At 36.1% G+C, this 17181-nt stretch overlaps 1 protein-coding gene across 16 annotated transcripts in view; it reads right to left on the minus strand.

Annotated features, from left to right (window-relative positions):
• EVI5 (ecotropic viral integration site 5) overlaps positions 1-17181 on the minus strand; it is a 263393-nt gene that overhangs the window by 162491 nt on the left and 83721 nt on the right. For all 16 annotated transcript variants that reach the window (XM_079146326.1, XM_079146338.1, XM_079146331.1 and 13 more), the window contains 3 exons: positions 7489-7678; positions 6390-6614; positions 5506-5580 (listed from right to left, as the gene is read on the minus strand). In XM_079146326.1, coding sequence (XP_079002452.1) covers positions 5506-5580; positions 6390-6614; positions 7489-7678 — 490 coding nt within the window. The remainder of the gene's footprint in view (positions 1-5505; positions 5581-6389; positions 6615-7488; positions 7679-17181) is intronic.

Raw genomic sequence — 17181 nt, forward strand, 5'->3', positions numbered from 1 at the left:
TCTTTCCTGTTCCCAACTCTGCTGAGCTCACTTTGCTACCCATTTTGTTATATTTATTCACTAGCTTAAATCCATACTTACTTCGTATTTTTCTCCATTATAATACCAAATGGCAAAACTCCATTCTTACATAAATTCAGCTTTATACCTGTATCTAGATAGCACAAAGCAGCTGGGAAAAAATGAAAAAATCTTAGCCAGGCGTGGTGGTATACACCTATAATCCCAGCAGCTCAGGAGGCTGAGGCAGGAGGATCTCAAGTTCAAAGACAGCCTCAGCAACTTAGTGAGGCCCTAAGCAACTCAGTCTCTAAGTAAAACACAAAAAAGGGTTGGGTCCCTTTAAAAAACGAGAACAAGACAGGGATGTCCTCTTTCACCACTTCTGTTCAACATCGTCCTTGAAATACTAGTCAGAGTAATTAGACAGACTAAAGAAATTAAAGGCATACAAATAGGAAAAGAGGAACTCAAGCTGTCACTATTGCTGATGACATGATTCTCTATTTAGAGGATCCAAAAAACTCCTCCAGAAAACTTCTAGACCTCATAAATAAATTCAGCAAAACAGCAGGATATAAAATCAACACACATAAATCTAAAGCATTTTTATACATAAGTGATGAAACACCTGAATAGGAAATGAGGAAAACAACTCCATTCGTAATATCCTCAAAAAAAAATAAAATACTTGGGAATCAGTCTAACCAAAGAGGTGAAAGATCTCTACAAGAAAAACTACAAAACATTGAAGAAAGAAATTGAGGAAGACCTTAGAAGATGGAAAGATCTCCCATGTTCTTGGATAGGAAGAATTAATATTATCAAAATGGCCATACTTGCAAAGGCACTATACAGATTTAATGCAATTCCAATTAAAATCCCTATGACATTTCTCAGAAACAGAAAAAGCAATCATGAAATTCATCTGGAAGAACAAAAGACCCAGAATAGCCAAAGCAATCCTGGGCAGGTAGAGTGATGCAGGAGGTATCTATCACTCTACCAGACCTTAAACTCTACTATAGAGCAATAGTAACAAAAACGGCATGGTACTGGCACCAAAATAGACAGGTAGATCAATGGTACAGGATAGAAGACACGGAGGCATACCCACATAAGTATAGTAACCGAATACTAGACAAAGGAGCCAACAACTTACAATGGAGAAAAAGATAGCCTGTTCAGTAAATGGTGCTGGGGAAACTGGAAATCCATATGCAGGAAAATGAAATTAAACCTCTATCTCTCACCCTGTACAAAACTCAACTCGAAATGGATCAAGGATCTAGGAATTAGACCTGAGACCCTTCACCAAATAGAAGAAAAAGTAGGCCCAAATCTCCATCATGTCGGCCTAGGATCGGACTTCCTTAACAAGACCCCCATAGCGTAAGAAATAAATCAATAAATGGGATAGATTCAAACTGAAAAGTTTTTCTCAGCACAGGAAACAATCAATGATGTGAAAAGAGAGCCTACGGAGTGGAAGAAAATCTTTTCCACACACGCTTCAGAGCACTCATCTCCAAAGTTTATAAAGAACTTAAAAAACTTTACATCCAAAATACAAAGAACCCAATCAATTAATGGGCTAAGGAAATGGGCAGACACTTCTCAGAAGTAGATATACAGGTGATCAACAAATACATGAAAAAGTGCTCATCATCCCAATAATTAGAGAAATGCAGATTAAAACCACCCTAAGATTTCATCTAACTCCAATTATAGAATGGCTATTATCAAGAACGCAAGCAATAATAAGTGTTGGTGTGGATGTGGGGAAAAAGGCACACTCGTACATTGCTGGTGGAGTTGCAGATTGGTGCAGCCAGTCAGGAAAGCAGTATGGAGATTCCTCAGAAAACCTGGAATGGACCCACCATTTGACCCAGCTATCCCACTCCTCGGTTTATACCCAAAGGGCTTAAAATCAACATACTACAGTAACACAGCCACATGAATGTTTATAGCAGCTCAATTCACAATAGCTATATTGTGGAACCAAACTAGATGCCCTTCAACAGATGAATGGATAAGAAACTGTGGTATATATACACAATGGAATATTGCTCAGCCATAAAGAAGAATAAAGTTATGGCATTTGCTGGTAAATGGATGAAGTTGGAAAATATCATGCTAAGTGAAATAGGCCAAGTCCAAAAAACCAAAGGCCAAATATTTTCTCTGAATAGTGCATGACAATATATAACGAGGTGGGGGGTAATGGGGTGAAGAGAAGAATGAAGGAAATTCAGATGGTGTAGAGGAAAAAGGGGTGGGAGGGGTGGGGATGAAAAAACAGAAGAATGAAACAGTATTACCCTATATATATGTATGACTACATGAATGGTGTGAATTACATTGTGTACAACCATAGAAATGAAAAGATGTACCCCATTTGTGTACAACGAATCAAAATGTGTCTGTAAAAATAAAAAATATTTTAATTAAAAAAAAAGGGGTTGGGGATGTGGTTCAGTGTTTAAGTGCTCCTGAGTTCAATCCCAGAGGAAGGAAGGGAGGGAGGAAGAAAGAAAGAAAAAGTGGGGGAGGAGAAGGGGAGGAAGGCAGGAGGGAGGAAGGCAGGAGGGAGGAAGGAAGAAAAGAAGGAAGGAAGGAAAGAAGGATAGAGAAGAGAACTTTCCCAGGCTGGAGTTGTAACTCAGTAGTAGAGCGCTTGGCTAGTATAGTGTAAGGCACTGGGTTCAATCCTCAGCACCACTAAATAAATAAATAAAGGTTTTGTGTCCATCTATAACTAAAACAAACAAAAAAAAAAAAGGAAAAGAACTTTCTAACTCATGCCGTAACTTCTACCACCCCACTTGCATCTGTAAACATTTTCACAGCCTCTGGTCTCTCCTATAATCCTGAACCTTTCCCCAAATCCTGTCTCGTATTTCCAACTGCCCATTTAACATCTCCATTTGGAGTCCAACATATCTCAAACCACTCATCTAATTTCCTACCCTGCCATTCCTTGTTGCAATGAATTTCTGCTCAAAAACCCTGAGTCATCACTGATTTCTTCCTCCTTTACCCCACAACCAATCTATCAGCAAATTTTACTGGTTCTATATTCAATTTCAAGAATCAACCCAAAAACTTTCATTCCCTCTCCCCTTTGCAAGAACACTGATATGAGAACTGGGAGAGGGTTGGTGCTGCTGCTGCTGTTTTTAAGTGGTGATGTTTTAAATATAAGGTAGGATGATTTGATAAAAGAGCAACAGGAGGTAGAAAAAAAAGTTATTGCTGGTCTTTCTCAAAAAGATTGAAATGATGATGAGAAAATGAAAAAGCATGAGACTCAGTGACACATTTAAATATGAAGAACTACCATCCAGCTGTTTTATAGTCATTCCTTTCTATTAGAAAGAAATTCATGACAACAAAGTTCTTCATCAATGTGATGCTGCATACTTTCTCTGACACTGAGTTGACAACATGTCTTTGCAAAGGTCTAATGGGTATAATATACCTAATTTTATAGAAGCATTAAGAAAAACACAAAACATATCTAGCACTTTAAACCACTTTTACACAACATGTACTAACTTTATAAATTTTATTAAACTCTCTGAGTTACATTGCTAAACTGAAGTTGTGGGAGACAATACATAATATAAGTATAAAATCATAAACTTTAGAATCAAAGAGAGGGGTTTTTAAATCTGGCTCCACCACACTTTTTACCTTGTGGCCTTGGGCTATTAAGAGATTATTGTTGTGGTGGCTCACTGGCTGCCACTGACAATAACACTGAGTAAATCAATCACTGAAATGCCACTGATGACTTCGATGGTGGTGCTGATGCTCATATCACTACCACCACTGCCTGCAGCACCCTGAAGGAATGTGTGGTTAGCGCCTTAGGGCTTCTAGAGAGCTAGGCAGCTGGTGTGAGACTCAGTCGGTAAGTATGGGAAAACTGCTCTATAGACATTCACTCTGGAGCTGATAAAAAAAAAAAAAAAAAAAAGGCAAAAAGAACAGAAGTGTGACAAAAATCACTAGACTTGAAGATAAGGATGGTTGAGTTCAACAGTGAAAGACCTACTAATATTGACCAGTTACAAATGAAGAGAGAATTTTGTGGAACCTCAACATTAACATATCTAGTTTTGTATTATACTAACTATAACCAAGTTCAACCTAGAAATGGACAAATACCTGCAATAATCACTAGAAGCAGTTTTTATGTTATAATACAAAATATGAATAAGCTGATTTGATTAACAACTTAGTATCTCTGACACCAGGTTTTATGCTACTCAGAAAAGACATATGGATAGCTGGGGGCATACCATGATAGAGCAGACCATATGCTTAGCATGCACAAGGTCCTGGGTTCTATTCTGAGGGGGTGAGGGCAGGTGTGTGTGTGTACATTTCTGACACACATTTTTAAAAACCAGGTAAAATGAACAGTTAGAAAATTAAAGTATCAGGAAAAAAAAGTTTCTCACTCCTGCTCTACTCTTGTCTACCAAGATGCGTGATTTCATGAAAGTCACTAAACTTGTATTACATGTCTTCTACATGCCAAACACCAAGCAAGACTTCTACATATATTATTTCATGTAACCCTCACAAAGAATCTGAATATAGAAAATATTATTTAATTAAGATTCAGAGGTTAAATAATCTAGTCTAAGTTCATAAAGTTAGTGCAGAACTGTGATGCGAAACCCAGCCTATGTGATTCAAATCAAGTTATCTCCAAGGTTCTTTTCCAGGAGAAAAATTCTGAGACTAAACAGTAAGATGGATCTCTAAAACTAAACTAAACTAAAATAAAATAAAATAATAAAATAAAAATCAACAAAGCTAAAGCAATAACACTATTATGCCATTTCCCTTCAGAGTTATGACTGTTCTGCCCCTAAATTCTAAAATTATTCCATCCAAATCCATCCCTAAATAAGTGACTGCCCATGTTATATCCCTGGAACAGTAGAAGTGGCTGAGTACCACCACTATTTTAGAGTTTTTAGAAAGATATACATAACAAGACTATAGCTCCATGATATATAAAATTCCTATACAAAATCCCAAAGATGTCAAACAACATAAATAAGAGCTTCATATCATCACTTTAATCACATCCTTGGTTGGGAAAATATTACTCCCCATAAAATGTTGACAAGATTTAAAAGTAAGTACAGGCTTTAGTAGAAATATTACAGTTACAACTGTATGCATTGAGAAGTTCAGGGGTGGAGGATGTAGCTCAGTGGTACAGAGTATGTGATCCCCAAGTACCACAGGAAAAAAAAAAGTTGTTAAAATTTCATTTGATGAAAGATACTATTATTGTACATCATTTCAACACTTTTCATCTTTCAAAGTACAAACTAAAATATTACTATTCAAATTATTAGGCTTTAGGGAAAAATATTGAATATCCACTTATACCTAATAAAAATAAAGCTTTTTAAACTCTTCAATCCAACCTTAATAAAGAACTTAATTAGACACTTAATACTTGTATTAACTTACCTGCATAAGCAATAATCCAACTATAAAAGCACTTCCTTGACAGTAACCAACCTCACGATCCACTAAAGAATATGCCTAAAAAGTAAAATATGGTGTTCAAAATACTTTGCATGGTATATTATAGCTTTCTTCTCCAAAAACCTTAAATTGGTGAGACAATTATTAAAAGTCCATTTTTAAAGAACAGCTCTTGTTTACTTGTTGTAGATGTTATCCTATAAATGTTTAAAAATCCAATGTTTTATTACATAAAATTTTCCCTTGACAATTTCCAATTAGAAAGTAGCAGCTGCTAAGGATGAAGGAATTTGTACTCAGTAAGGTAACAGAGTTTAAAAATCAAATAAAAGTTGTATCTGAAAAGAAACTAGAGTAGGGTTATGATAAAGCATAAGCAAAATTAAAATGATTTAATAAGAAATCCTGTGATTCATAGAGAAAAATGAAAGAAAAAGCATCTATGGGAAGGGAAAAGGCAATGCTGAATAAAAAATTTAAAAGGTAAAATCTTTCAAGGGTTAAGCACTCTTAACAATTCAAGCCAATGCAAACAGAAAATTTTGCTGACATGAATGCAGCCATGCTGGGAGACACCTGAATCCCAGAAAGTGAACAGACCATTTTCATAAAGGATCTCTCTATGGTCTATGATTAATATAATACTTTATTTACTGTCAACTAATGCTGAATAATGTGATGAATTTTCTAATAAGTTCTCTAAATTAAACAGTACTGTAGCAGCAAAGTTACAATAGAAATTATGCTAAAATCAGTTTTATTGTCAAAGCAACTTATTGTGGAATTTCATGCTTCATCATGGGAAACGTATAATTTCAGTCTTTTGAGAATTCACTTCATTTAAAAAATAAACAAATAGGACTTACCTTCATCACATTGAACAAAACTTCCTGTCCAAGGCTATCTTTTTCCTTAAAAAAATTGTGTTCAGGATAAGTTCTAGCAATGTCCCTCCGAATCAGTTTTTCACAAGGTGAGGTCATTTTCAGGAGTTCTGAATACTGATCCTTAATTGGCATACTTTGTGCACTGCATAAAAGTTGCCAAACTATTGCTCTAAAATGGTGGGGTATCCCTTTACGAACAAGTTCCTAAAAAATAAAATAAAAGTAAAATTTTACAACCAAATTATTTAACAGGTCTCACATTATAAAGCCAAAGATGACTTATTTGGGGATGGGGGACAGTTGGAATAGAGTAGAAAACTTTGTCAATTCGCAAAGCTAGTTTTATAATAAACTGGGAAACTTTTTAACCAAGGATAAGATTTGACTCTCGGACATATCCTGTTCTGGTTATACAGAGAGGGTGGGCTACAAAGCCATGTATAAATTCTGGCCATTTCACTGAGAGTTCTGCCTCTAAAGGTATTCAGGACTTGATAGCCTGCAGAGCTGTGAATCATGGCACCATACCCATCACATTTCAAAGTGCTACTGAAGGCAGAAAAGAAAAATACTGACAATTCAAGGATGCATGATATCACAACTTCATTTCTGCATCTATAAAATGAGAGAATTTGGCTGGACAAGGGGCACACACCTGTAATCCCAGTTACTTGGGAAGCTGAGGTAGGAGGGTCACAACTTCAAGACCAACCTGGGCAACTTAGTGAGATCTTGTTTCTAAATAAAAAGGGCCAGGGGTTTAGATCAGTGACAGAGTGCTCATGCATGAGGTCCTGGGTTCAATTCCAAATACAAAAACAAAAATAAAATGATAGAATTTAACTTCTAAAAATTTTTCGACTATGTATTTCTACATTTTCAGCACCTCTATAACAACTGATACCTACATGTCAAAAACTTCATGAAGCACAAATAAATGAAAACATATAAAGCAGATTTCTTCACTATACAGAGCTTGGAAATCACTAGAATCTGATTTTTTTTTTTCTAATTCTCTAATAATCTATACCTGATACCCTTTGGGATGACAGGAAAAATTTCAATAAAAACGTAATACCTTAACTTGCTTTTCCTTTTTTTTGCGTACATCTTCCCATTCGTTAACAATTCTTCCCCAAAGAATCCAAGAATCTTCTTCGAGGTGGCTCAGATTACTGGAGGCTGATGAACTTGATACAAGAGAAGAGCCACTATTTCTTCTTGACCCATTTACAGATCTTAAAGACTTACTATCCGTCTCTAATAATCTAAAACATAATTAAAAATTGGGTCAATATCTCATCTCACAGTGATACTAGATGAAGGAGTGACGATACTTAGAGCTTCGCTACCATGATTTAACCATTGTTTTAAGATAGTTTTAATAATACACATGATTTCAAAAATTGTTGTTTGATATCAATAAAATACTGTCTTTTTTTCACCTAGGTATAGGAGTTTCAAAATTTGAAGCAGCAAATTATGTTAAATACTTTGTGCTACTAGCCCCATTATAATTTACTTTCATTTCCATTTAAAAATTCAAATTAGAGAACTAGGCACAGTGCCTGTAGTCCCAGCTACACAGGAGACTGAAGCAAAAGGATCACTTGAGTCCAGGAATTTGATATCAATCTGAGGAAAGTAGTAAGTGACAGTCTCAAAAACAAAAACAAAAACAAATTATGGTAAATCTAATTTTAAAAGTGGTTGGGTGGATTTCATGGAAAAAAAATAATGCTTGGATGCTTGGAAGAAGTACAACAAATTCTACAGAATTACTAATCCTCTCATGTTTACAATCTGATTAAAAAAGTAATCAGAGCCACAGAAATTAGCCACGGCGCTTCTCTTTTTTTTGCTTCACATATTCATAACTAATCTGCCTAAACAAAAAGTATACACATACAGTTTTATTTATAATTATATTTCTTGAAAAATAAAAATAATCAGAATCAGGTCCATATTCGTGCATAGTAAAAATAGGGTACACTAAGTAGGAGTTTCTTCCTTTAAGGATGAGAGTGTAATTTTACCCAATCTCCACAATCCCTCTGTCTTCCCAAACTCAGGTCAACTAACAGTTTACTAGGCTTCTACTGTGAAACTGGGATCTCTTTGCTCTTAATATCTCTGCTGTCTTTTGCATATGCAACCCTATTTTAGCTCTCTAAAGAAAGATGGGTCAAGTTAATTTCAAAGACTCATTTCATGACTCATCACAATATTAAATCTTTTCTTTTACATATGCACAGGCTACAAAGGAAGGTTGGAAAATGTGACTTTATAACTATAAAGATGTAGATTATAAATCATTCAAATAATAAGGGTCCTAAAATATGTATTTGTTTATTTAACATGGCTACCTACGACTCAATTTCAGTATCTCCTTTGGAAAGGCTTAAGGTGCAAAAAAAGCTTGCAATACTAATTTATGAAATATAAAAACTGAGATAGAAAAGAAACATGAGTCAAATCCTATTCTGCAAATTACAGAACCATTCTTTGAGGACCTATATGTGTTTATATCCCTTAGATCATTTAGCTCAGTACAAAGTATTAAGTAGTAGCCGAGGCTATGGCTCAGTGGTAGAGCACTTGCCTAGCAAACATTAGGCCCCGCACTGGATCCCCAACACCTCAAAATACAAAAATAAAAAAGAAAGTACATTAACTAATTATTAAACTGAAAATCATAATCCCAGTTTTAAGAGTTTGAAAAACCTTCCAAGTTTCAGATACATTATATTTAAAAACACATAACATAAAATAAATCCTTCTCCTCATTTAGGAAAAAGTTAATATAATTCCGTGGCAATGATAATTTAAATAAAAATTTCTAACTATTGCTAGAAACAAAAATTTAACAGTCAAATTAAGCATCAATCACTATATTTTTATTGGAAAAAACAGTAATTTTACCCTAAACATTGTTTTTATATATATTACTTCAGAAATTCCATGACTTTTCTTATGGAAAAATTAGTATGACTAAGTAATTTTCTTTATGCTTCTAAAGATTTCTAAATGGAGTACAGAAAAAAAATTACTGAAATTATCTGGACCCAAGTTCTTCACTTCACTTAGCTATATGCTTGGTATATAATACCAAATAGTTGGCCAAACAGTTAAACTACATTACCACCATCATTAGAGAGAGACACAGTTCAAAGGAAAGGAAATAACAATACTAAGTTAAACCTAAGTTTGAGGTGTAATGGACAAACAGATTTTTAAAATACCTAATTGGAAGACTCAGAATATGCAAAAGGTCTCAGAGATTGCTGAGTTGTAGCTTTTAGGATAAACAGGAATGCCAGGTGAACCCATGGGTAGGTCATAGAAGTTAGCTAAGCTGTTTACCTTCAAAGAACATTGAAATAACATGCCCCATGATACTCACAAATGATATATTATTCCTAATAAAGACACTACATTATTTAAAGATGTTATCTCTGCCTTATCTCAAATCGCATATACAAATAATGTATAAAATGTATGATAGCCCTAAACACAAAACTAAAACTAGATAGGCCCTAAAAGAAAACTTACAAAAAACCTCTTCATAACCTTGGGGTTGGAAGAAATTTGTTAAAGAGACACAAGGAGATACTGCTCATTTTTTTAAAAACAACTAAATAATTAGACGTCACAAAAATCAAAAACCTCTGATCTTCAAAAGATTTCATTAAGAAAACGAATATATCTCAATGGTAGAGCACTTGCCTAGCTAGCACATGTGAGGCACTGGATTCTATCCTCAGCACCACATAAAAATAAATAAATAAAAGTACTGTGTCCATCTACCAAAAAAAAAGAAAGAAAAGAGAAAAATAAAGAAATGAAAAAACAAGCCATAGACTGAGAAAAAAATATTCTCAGTACATGTATCTGACCAAATTTATTCACATTCATATGTCCTAAATATATGAAGGATTCTTAAAATCAATAAGTAGGCAAACACTACACTTTAAAAAATTGGTAAGACACATAACCAACACTTTCTAAAACAAGATAATCAAATGGCTAAAAAACCCCTGAAAAATTCTTTAACATATTTAGTCATCAGAGAAATCTAAGTTAAACCACACACTGGTTTAACTACAATTGGCTTTAACTAAAAAGATGTACCATACCAAATGTTGGCAGGATGGGAGCTATTATAACTCTCATAAATCAGTATCAAAAATATAAAATCATATAATCACTTTGAAGAACTGTTTAGCAATTCCTTACATAAAGTTAAAATTTGCTTCCATATAACCAAGTGAAATGAATATGTATGTGTATTTATGTATGTATATACATATGCAAAAAGACTTGCAGTCCAAGTTCAGACACTTTATTCACAATAGCCAAAAGACAGAAATAACATAAATGTCCAGAAAAATAAATTATCGAATTATGATATATCCACCACTTTCAATACTTCACCATAAGACAAAGAAACAAACTGGAGATAAATGCATGAACATGAATGAATCTTAAAGACATTAGCCTGGTGCAAAAGAGTACATATTCTATAAGTCTATTTATATAAAGTTCAAGAACATATATAGTATAGAAGAAAATATAGGTGTACATCCTTATAACTTTGAGTTGGGAAAACCATTCTTGGATATGACTCTAAAAGCATAAGTGATGAGATTAAAAGAAAAAAAAAAGAATAAAGTGGAATTAGTCAAAATAAAAACATTTTGTAGTTCACTAGCTAATCGGCAAACTATAAAGAACTTGTATTTAGCACATAGGAAGAACTCTTAACAAATCATTAAAAAAATACTCAAGAAAACGGACATAAGACTTGAAAAGATATTTCTCCTAAGAGATACACAAATGGCTAATAAGCATATGAAAGATGTTCAATAACATTACTCATCAGGGAAATGCAAATCAAAAAATCATAAAAGAAGTTCTAGGAGATAGAGGTTGCTAGAAAAGTCACAAAGAAATTCTCTGGGATGAGGGGAATTTTCTAAGTTTTAATAGGCATATAGTTAAACACGTGTATGTACATTTGCTGAAATTCAATTCTACATTTTTTTTTTTTTGTACTGAGGATTTAACCCAGGGGCACTTAACCACTGAGCCACATCTCCAGTCCTTTTTATATTTTATTTAGAGACGTGGTCTTGCTAACTCGCTTAGGATCTAGTGAAGTTGCTGAGGCTGGCTTTGAACCTGCAATCCTCCTGCTCCTGTCTCAGCCTCCAGAGCCGCTGGGATTTCAGGCACATGCCACCATGTCCAGCTCAAACTATACACTGAAAACCTATGCATTTCTGTTTCACTCTTCTCATTTGAAGATTGGACTATGAATTAACACATTACTCATTTATCTGTGTTACTTTGTAAAAATAACTATAGCTTGTATTTCTTATTTAAAAATATAAACCAATATTTGAAAATCTGTCCTTTTTAAATTGTGATTACCTTCTGATCAGAAGTTTGAATGTTATGCAAATAACACTGCAGCAGTTTTTCTTAAATGCGATGTGTACATACCTAGCCAAAAATAGATGTGGTAGCTGGTTGGAGGCCAGCTGCCCTGTAGGGCCCACAGTGGTGGCTGGCCTCGCCCTATGGCACCGAGAAGCCCAGCTGCAAGTGCTTTCTATTGGCTGACTGATCTCCTCCGCATCTGTGCTTAGCTCGTGATCAGTACATGTCCTCATTACCCACCATTAAGTCTCCACAAGCCAAACGCCTGACCCATTAAGGTGACTGGCTATTATATCCCATAAAGCTGCGTATTTTGCGTGGCGGAGGGAGCAAGCAAGGCAGAGCAAGCAAGGCAAGGAGGGCAGGCAGCAGCTGCGGGACGAGAAAAGAGGAGAGGCGGCCCGACGAGAGAGGAAGAAGAGAGAAAACTGCACGACAAGAGAAGAAGGAGAGAGAGAGCTGCGCAACAAGAGAAGAAAAAGAAGACGGCGGCGGTGGAGGAGGAGGAAGAACCAGGCACTCGGCTCAGAAGCTCTCCCATAAAAATAAAGACCTTAAAACTTCATTTGAGAGCCGAGTCTTCATTGTACTCGCTGGACGAGACAGTAGCTTTGGTTTTTAATGTGGTGGTTTTGTTTTATAAAGTAGATTATTTAAAAAACAAATATAATTCAACTGAATTTGACAAAGCAGATGAGTTTTTGGGGTGGGGATTTGTTTGGTTTTTCTTTTGGCTTTTGCTTTTGTTCTAATTAGTTATAATGACATAGAATGCATCATATATAAATGGAGTATAACTTCTCATTCTTTTGGTTGTACATGATATAGAATCACACTTGGTTGTGTAATCATGTATGTACATAGGGTAATATCCAATTCATTCTACTATCCTTGCTATCCCACATACCCCCTCGGCTCCCCCTCCCCTCCCTTCACTCCCCTCTGCCTAATCCAAAGTACCTCTAATTATCCCTGCTCCAACCCTTACTGTAAATTAGCATCCACATAACAGAGAGAACATTTGGTCTATAGTTTTCTGGGACTGGCTTATTTTACTTAGCATGGTATTCTCTAGTTCCATCCATTTACTGGCAAATGCCATAATTTCATTCTTCTTTATGGCTGGGTAACATTTTCTTTATCCATCTGTTGAAGGGCATCTAGATAGGTTCCATATTTAGCTGCTGTGAACTGTACTGCTATAAACACTGATGTGGCTGCATCACTGTAGTATGCTCATTTTAAGTCCTCTGGGTATAAACTGAGGAGTGGGAGAGCAGGGTCAAATGGATGTTCCAAGTTTTCTGAGAAACTCCACACTGCTTTCCATAATGGCTGCACCAATGTGCAGTCCAATCAACAATGTATAAGTGGACCTTTTTCCCGACATCCTTGGCAACATTTATTGTTGCTTGTATTCTTGATGATTGCCATTCTGTCTGGAGTGAGATGAAATCTTAGAGTAGTTTTAATTTTCATTTTTCTAATTGCTAGAGATGTTGAACATTTTTTCATAAATCTGTTGATCAATTGTATTTCTACTGTTATATGTCCGCTCAGTTCCTTAGCCCACTTATTTATTTTTAAAAAATATTTCTTTTAGATGCTGACAGACCTTTATTTTATTCATTTATTCATATGTGGTGTTGAGAATCGAACCAAGTGCCTCACACATGCAAGGCAAGAGCTCTACCACTGAGCCACAACCCCAGTACCTTAATCCATTTATTGAATGGATTATTTGGTTTTATGGTGTGGAGTTTTTTGAGTTCTTTATATATCCTGGAGATTAATGCTCTATCTGAGGTGCATGTGGTAAAGATTTTCTCCTATCCTGTAGGCTCTCTCTTCATGTTATTGTTTCCTTTGCTGAGAAACAGCTTTTTAGTTTGACTGCATACCATTTATTTTTTTATTTTTATTTATTTTACTTGTTCTAATTATTTATACATGACAGTAGAATGCATTTTGATACATAATACATAGATGGAGTACAATTTCTCATTTTTCTGATTGTACATGATGTAGAATCCCACCAGTCGTATAGTTATATATATACACGTAGGGTAATAATGTCTGATTCATTCTACTATCCTTCCTACCCCTGTACCCCCTCCCCTCCCTTCATGCCCCTCTACCTAATCTAAAGTAACTCTATTCTTCCCTAGCCCCCCTCCCTTATTGTGAATCAGCATCCACATATCAGAGAAAACACTGGGCCTTTGGTTTTGGGGGACTGGCTTATTTTGCTTAGCATGATATTCTCTAGCTCCATCCATTTACTGACAAATGCCATAATTTCATTCTTCTTTAAAGGCTGAGTAATGTTCCATCATATACACATACCTCATTTTCTTTATCCATTCATCTGTTGAAGAGCACGTAGGTTGGTTTCATAGTTTGGCCATTGCAAGTTGAACTACTATAAACACAGATGTGGCTGCGTCATGGTAATATGCTAATTTTAAGTCCTTTGGGTATAAACTGAGGAGTGGGACAACTGGCCATTTATTGATTCTTGATTTTACTTCTTGTGCTTTAGAAGTCTTGTTAAGAAAGTCAGTTCCTAAGCCAGCATGGTAAAGATTTGGGCCTACATTTTCTTCTATTAGGTGCAGGGTCTCTGATCTAATACCTAGGTCCTTGATCCACTTTGAGTTGAGTTTTGTGCAGGGTGAGAGATAAAGGTTTAATTTCATTTTGTTACATATGGATTTCCAGTTGTCTCAGCACCATTTGTTGAAGAAGCTATCTTTTGTGCTTTATCACTGAACTACATCCCTAAACTTTTTCATTCTTAATTTTTATGTTATTTATGCTTTTAATATTTTTTCATTGTTGATGGCCCTTTATTTATTTATTTATGTGCGGTGCTAAGAATTGAACTCAGCACCTCACATATGCTAAGTAAGGGCTCTACCACTGAACCACAAACCTAGCCCTTCCTTTTTTTTTTTTTTTAAGATGTTGATAGACCTTTATTTTATTCATTTATTTATATAAGATGTTGAGAACTGAACCCAGTGCCTCACATGTGAGTCAAGCACTCCACCACTGAGCCACGACACAGCCCCATTATTTTTTATTTTGAGACAGGGTCTCTCACTAAGTTGCTGAGGCTTGTCTCAAACTTGTGATCCTCTGCCTCCATCTCTCAAGTTGCTGGGATTAGAGGCAATGTACCCATCTAAAAATTATCAGTCTTTGGATGAAGGTTAATTTTATTAGTTTTTTCCCCCTATAGGTTTGTTTTCAAATGTTTTAGTCCATGGGATTTTCCTCATACTGAGGTCAAACTAGGGTCAAGCAAGCTTTTGTCCTTCATATTAATTGTATGTTACATTGTGTACTGACATGAGATATAAAATTTCTAAGAAAAAAGAAGTAAAAGGGTAGCACTCAGAATCATTTGTATTTTGATTTGGAAATAATGAAACATCACCATATTATGATTAGACACGTTTTGAAGAATAAATGTTTAGACCAACGAAAGCTCACTAGTTGTTTTTTATTTAGGTACTTTTGCTGAACTTGAGTCAAGACCCCTTTTCTTTTAGTACTGCATATATGTCTCTTCTGTAAGTTCATTTCCTCTCATATACATCACCATGCACATGTCTGATGTGCTCCTGGCAGTGGGATGCTGGCAGCTGTGTAGTCCCCATGTTGTTTTTGGTAACACGGAAGTCCATTCTTACGGCAGACCTAAGCACAGACCCTACTTTGATCTGATAGGTATAGGTTTTTTCACACCACAATCCTGAGACGGAAAATTTGATGCAAATTCTCTGTGTTGTTTCCTTTGTTGACTCTAGGGTGAATTAAAACACTTGTCAACTACAAACTTGCTTATGATTGATTGATTTGGTGCAATGAAGTTCCTTTCTAATCATTTCTTGTTTGGAGCATACTCAGCAATCCTAAAAACTGGAAATATTTACTTCTGACTCATTTGTTTTACCTTACGTTTTATATAAGGTAAACTTTTTGTCTTTCACTTATGGGGACTAAGCAAGATCACAAACTGATTTGGTGCAATGAAGTTTAGAACTTTGTAAGGGAAAACGTAAAGACTTTTTATAATGAAAAAGTCCGGGGAGATCCAAGATGGTGGACTAGAGGGAGGCTGCGTTCCATGTCGCTCCTTAACTCCAGTTTCAAGCAGAAGATATTTGTTTCTTGGTGAGTCAGTTTTTGCTGCTTATCAATCCCCTGCTGTTTGCCCCATTTGTCTGCTGTGACCACCTGCAGTCAGCCAGCATATGGATGCCTTTTTTGAGTGCAGATTGCTTACTGTCAGGCACCTATCATCCGCCATTTGCCTGCCTCTCGCCTGTCCATCGCCTGCCTTACACCTATCCATCTCCCAACGCACGAGGTTCAACTCCCAATCCTCTGACAACAGTCAGCAAACTGATCGCCGACCATCAGTGGAGCACCAGCTGCCTGCTGTTGCCTGGAAGTACACTGTCACAGTACCTGCAGGTTTGATTACACGTGGCTGCTGCCATTTTGAGACAACAGCCAGGCCCCATAGGACCCCTGGCCAGACTGACTGAGCCCCATCTCCAGGATCCCTCAGCCCGACCAATCACTCCCTGCCTCTGGGACCCTCGCATCAACTGACGGCTCCTTGCCGCCAGGACCCCGACACCAACTGAGCTGCAGCTCCCCATTTGCCAAAACATTTTGAAGCAGGAGCAGCCATCTTGATAATCTTAGAAGCCATAGCTCCGATCTTTAGGTGGGGCAAATCCCATCCTGAGACGCCTGCTGGAGACTAGAAGCTCAATGTCAGGTACCTCTCCTGCATCAGGCTATTAAAGACTGAGAGGTTTTATTACTATATGCCTGTTAAAATGTAGATTTTCTTTTTTCTCCTTATTGAAAAATTTTAAGTTTTTATTTCTTTACTTTTCTTGCTCTCTTTTCCATTTGTTTACTTGTTCCCTCAGAGTCTCTTTCTCCCTTTTTTGCATGGTAACATCCAATTTCTTTTGATTACACTCTCACCCTTTCTATTTTCTAGAACTTCTGTATATTCTTTTCTTATCCCATTAACAGCCACATTCTACATCCCTCTGCATTTTCTTTGTCCTCCATTAGAAACTGCAGACTTTATAGCAAATCTGTTTGTTTTACTGAAGATAATATTTGAACTCATTCTGTTTATTATGACAATTTTGTTATTGTCCTCATAGCGGCTATTTGGTCTAGGATTGCATAGTATCTGAATTGAGCACTGCTAATACTGATCTCCCCTTAAAGAAAAGGTTTTGGAAACCTATAGGGTCACCATAAGGCTATAGGGGAAAATCTGCAATACCCC

Source organism: Sciurus vulgaris (assembly GCF_902686455.1).
Source record: "Sciurus vulgaris genome assembly, chromosome: 1".
Classification (NCBI taxonomy): Eukaryota; Metazoa; Chordata; class Mammalia; order Rodentia; family Sciuridae; genus Sciurus; species Sciurus vulgaris.